The 1,521-nt window shown below is 54.3% G+C and overlaps 1 protein-coding gene across 1 annotated transcript in view; it reads right to left on the bottom strand.

Moving 5' to 3' along the window:
* Positions 1–6: 6 nt before the first annotated feature.
* Positions 7–1,521, bottom strand: part of THOC6 (THO complex 6) — a gene marked incomplete at both ends in the record, with an annotated part of 12,361 nt that continues 10,846 nt past the window's right edge. The window contains 1 exon segment of the mRNA XM_032441943.1: positions 7–69. Coding sequence (XP_032297834.1) covers positions 7–69 — 63 coding nt within the window.

Below are 1,521 nucleotides of genomic sequence, written 5' to 3'. Positions count from 1 at the left end.
ACTCACCATCCAGTCAGAGTCGGTGGCCACACAGCGGATCCATTTCCCATGTTGGGGTCGGCTGCATTCCTATATGGGGTGGGAGACCCTATAGAGCCCCATAGCGCCCCATAGAAACCCCATAGAGCCCCATAGAGACCCCATAGAGCCCCATAGAACCCTATAGAGACCCCATAGAGCCCCATAGCGCCCCATAGAAACCCCATAGAGCCCCATAGAGACCCCATAGAGCCCCATAGAGCCCCATAGAGCCCCATAGAAACCCCACAGAGCCCCATAGAGCCCCATAGATACCCCATAGAGCACCATAGAGCCCCATAGAGACCCCATAAAGCCCCATAGAACCCTATAGAGCACCATAGAGCCCCATAGAGACCCCATAGAGCCCCATAGAACCCTATAGAGTACCATAGAACCCCATAGAGACCCTATAGAGCCCCATAGCGCCCCATAGAAACCCCATAGAGCCCCATAGAGACCCCATAGAGCCCCATAGAGACCCCATAGAGCACCATAGAAACCCCATAGAGCCCCATAGAGACCCCATAGAGCCTCATAGAAACCCCACAGAGCCCCATAGAGCCCCATAGACCCCATAGAGCACCATAGAAACCCCATAGAGCCCCATAGAGACCCCATAGAGCACCATAGAACCCCATAGAGACCCCATAGAGCACCATAGACCACCACAGAGACCCCATAGAGCCCCATAGAGACCCCATAGAGCCCCATAGAACCCTATAGAGCACCATAGAGCCCCATAGAGACCCCATAGAGCACCATAGAGCCCCATAGAGACCCTATAGAGCCCCATAGCGCCCCATAGAAACCCCATAGAGCCCCATAGAGACCCCATAGAACCCCATAGAGACCCTATAGAGCCCCATAGCGCCCCATAGAAACCCCATAGAGCCCCATAGAGACCCCACAGAGCACCATAGAGCACCATAGAGACCCCATAGAGCACCATAGAACCCCATAGAGCACCATAGAGACCCCATAGAGACCACATAGAACTCCATAGAGCACCATAGAGACCCCATAGAGCACCATAGAACCCTATAGAGCACCATAGAGACCCCATAGAGCCCCATAGAACCCTATAGAGCACCATAGAGCCCCATAGAGACCCCATAGAGCACCATAGAGCCCCATAGAGCACCATAGAAACCCCATAGAGCCCCATAGAGACCCCATAGAGCACCATAGAGACCCCATAGAGCCCATAGAGCCCCATAGAGGCCCCATAGAGCACCATAGAGACCCCATAGAGCCCCATAGAGCCCCATAGAGACCCCATAGAGACCCATAGAGCACCATAGAGCCCCATAGAGACCCCATAGCGCCCCATAGAAACCCCATAGAGCCCCATAGAGACCCCATAGAGCCCATAGAGCCCCCATAGACCCCATAGAGCCCCATAGAAACCCCATAGAGCCCCATAGAGACCCCATAGAGCACCATAGAGCACCATAGAGACCCCATAGAGCCCCATAGAGACCCCATAGAGCACCATAGAGC

The sequence above is a fragment of the Coturnix japonica genome, unplaced genomic scaffold (genome assembly GCF_001577835.2).
Source record: "Coturnix japonica isolate 7356 unplaced genomic scaffold, Coturnix japonica 2.1 chrUnrandom867, whole genome shotgun sequence".
Classification (NCBI taxonomy): domain Eukaryota; kingdom Metazoa; phylum Chordata; class Aves; order Galliformes; family Phasianidae; genus Coturnix; species Coturnix japonica.
The sequence above is the reverse complement of the archived record's forward strand: the minus strand, read 5'-3'. Positions and strand labels throughout refer to the sequence as shown.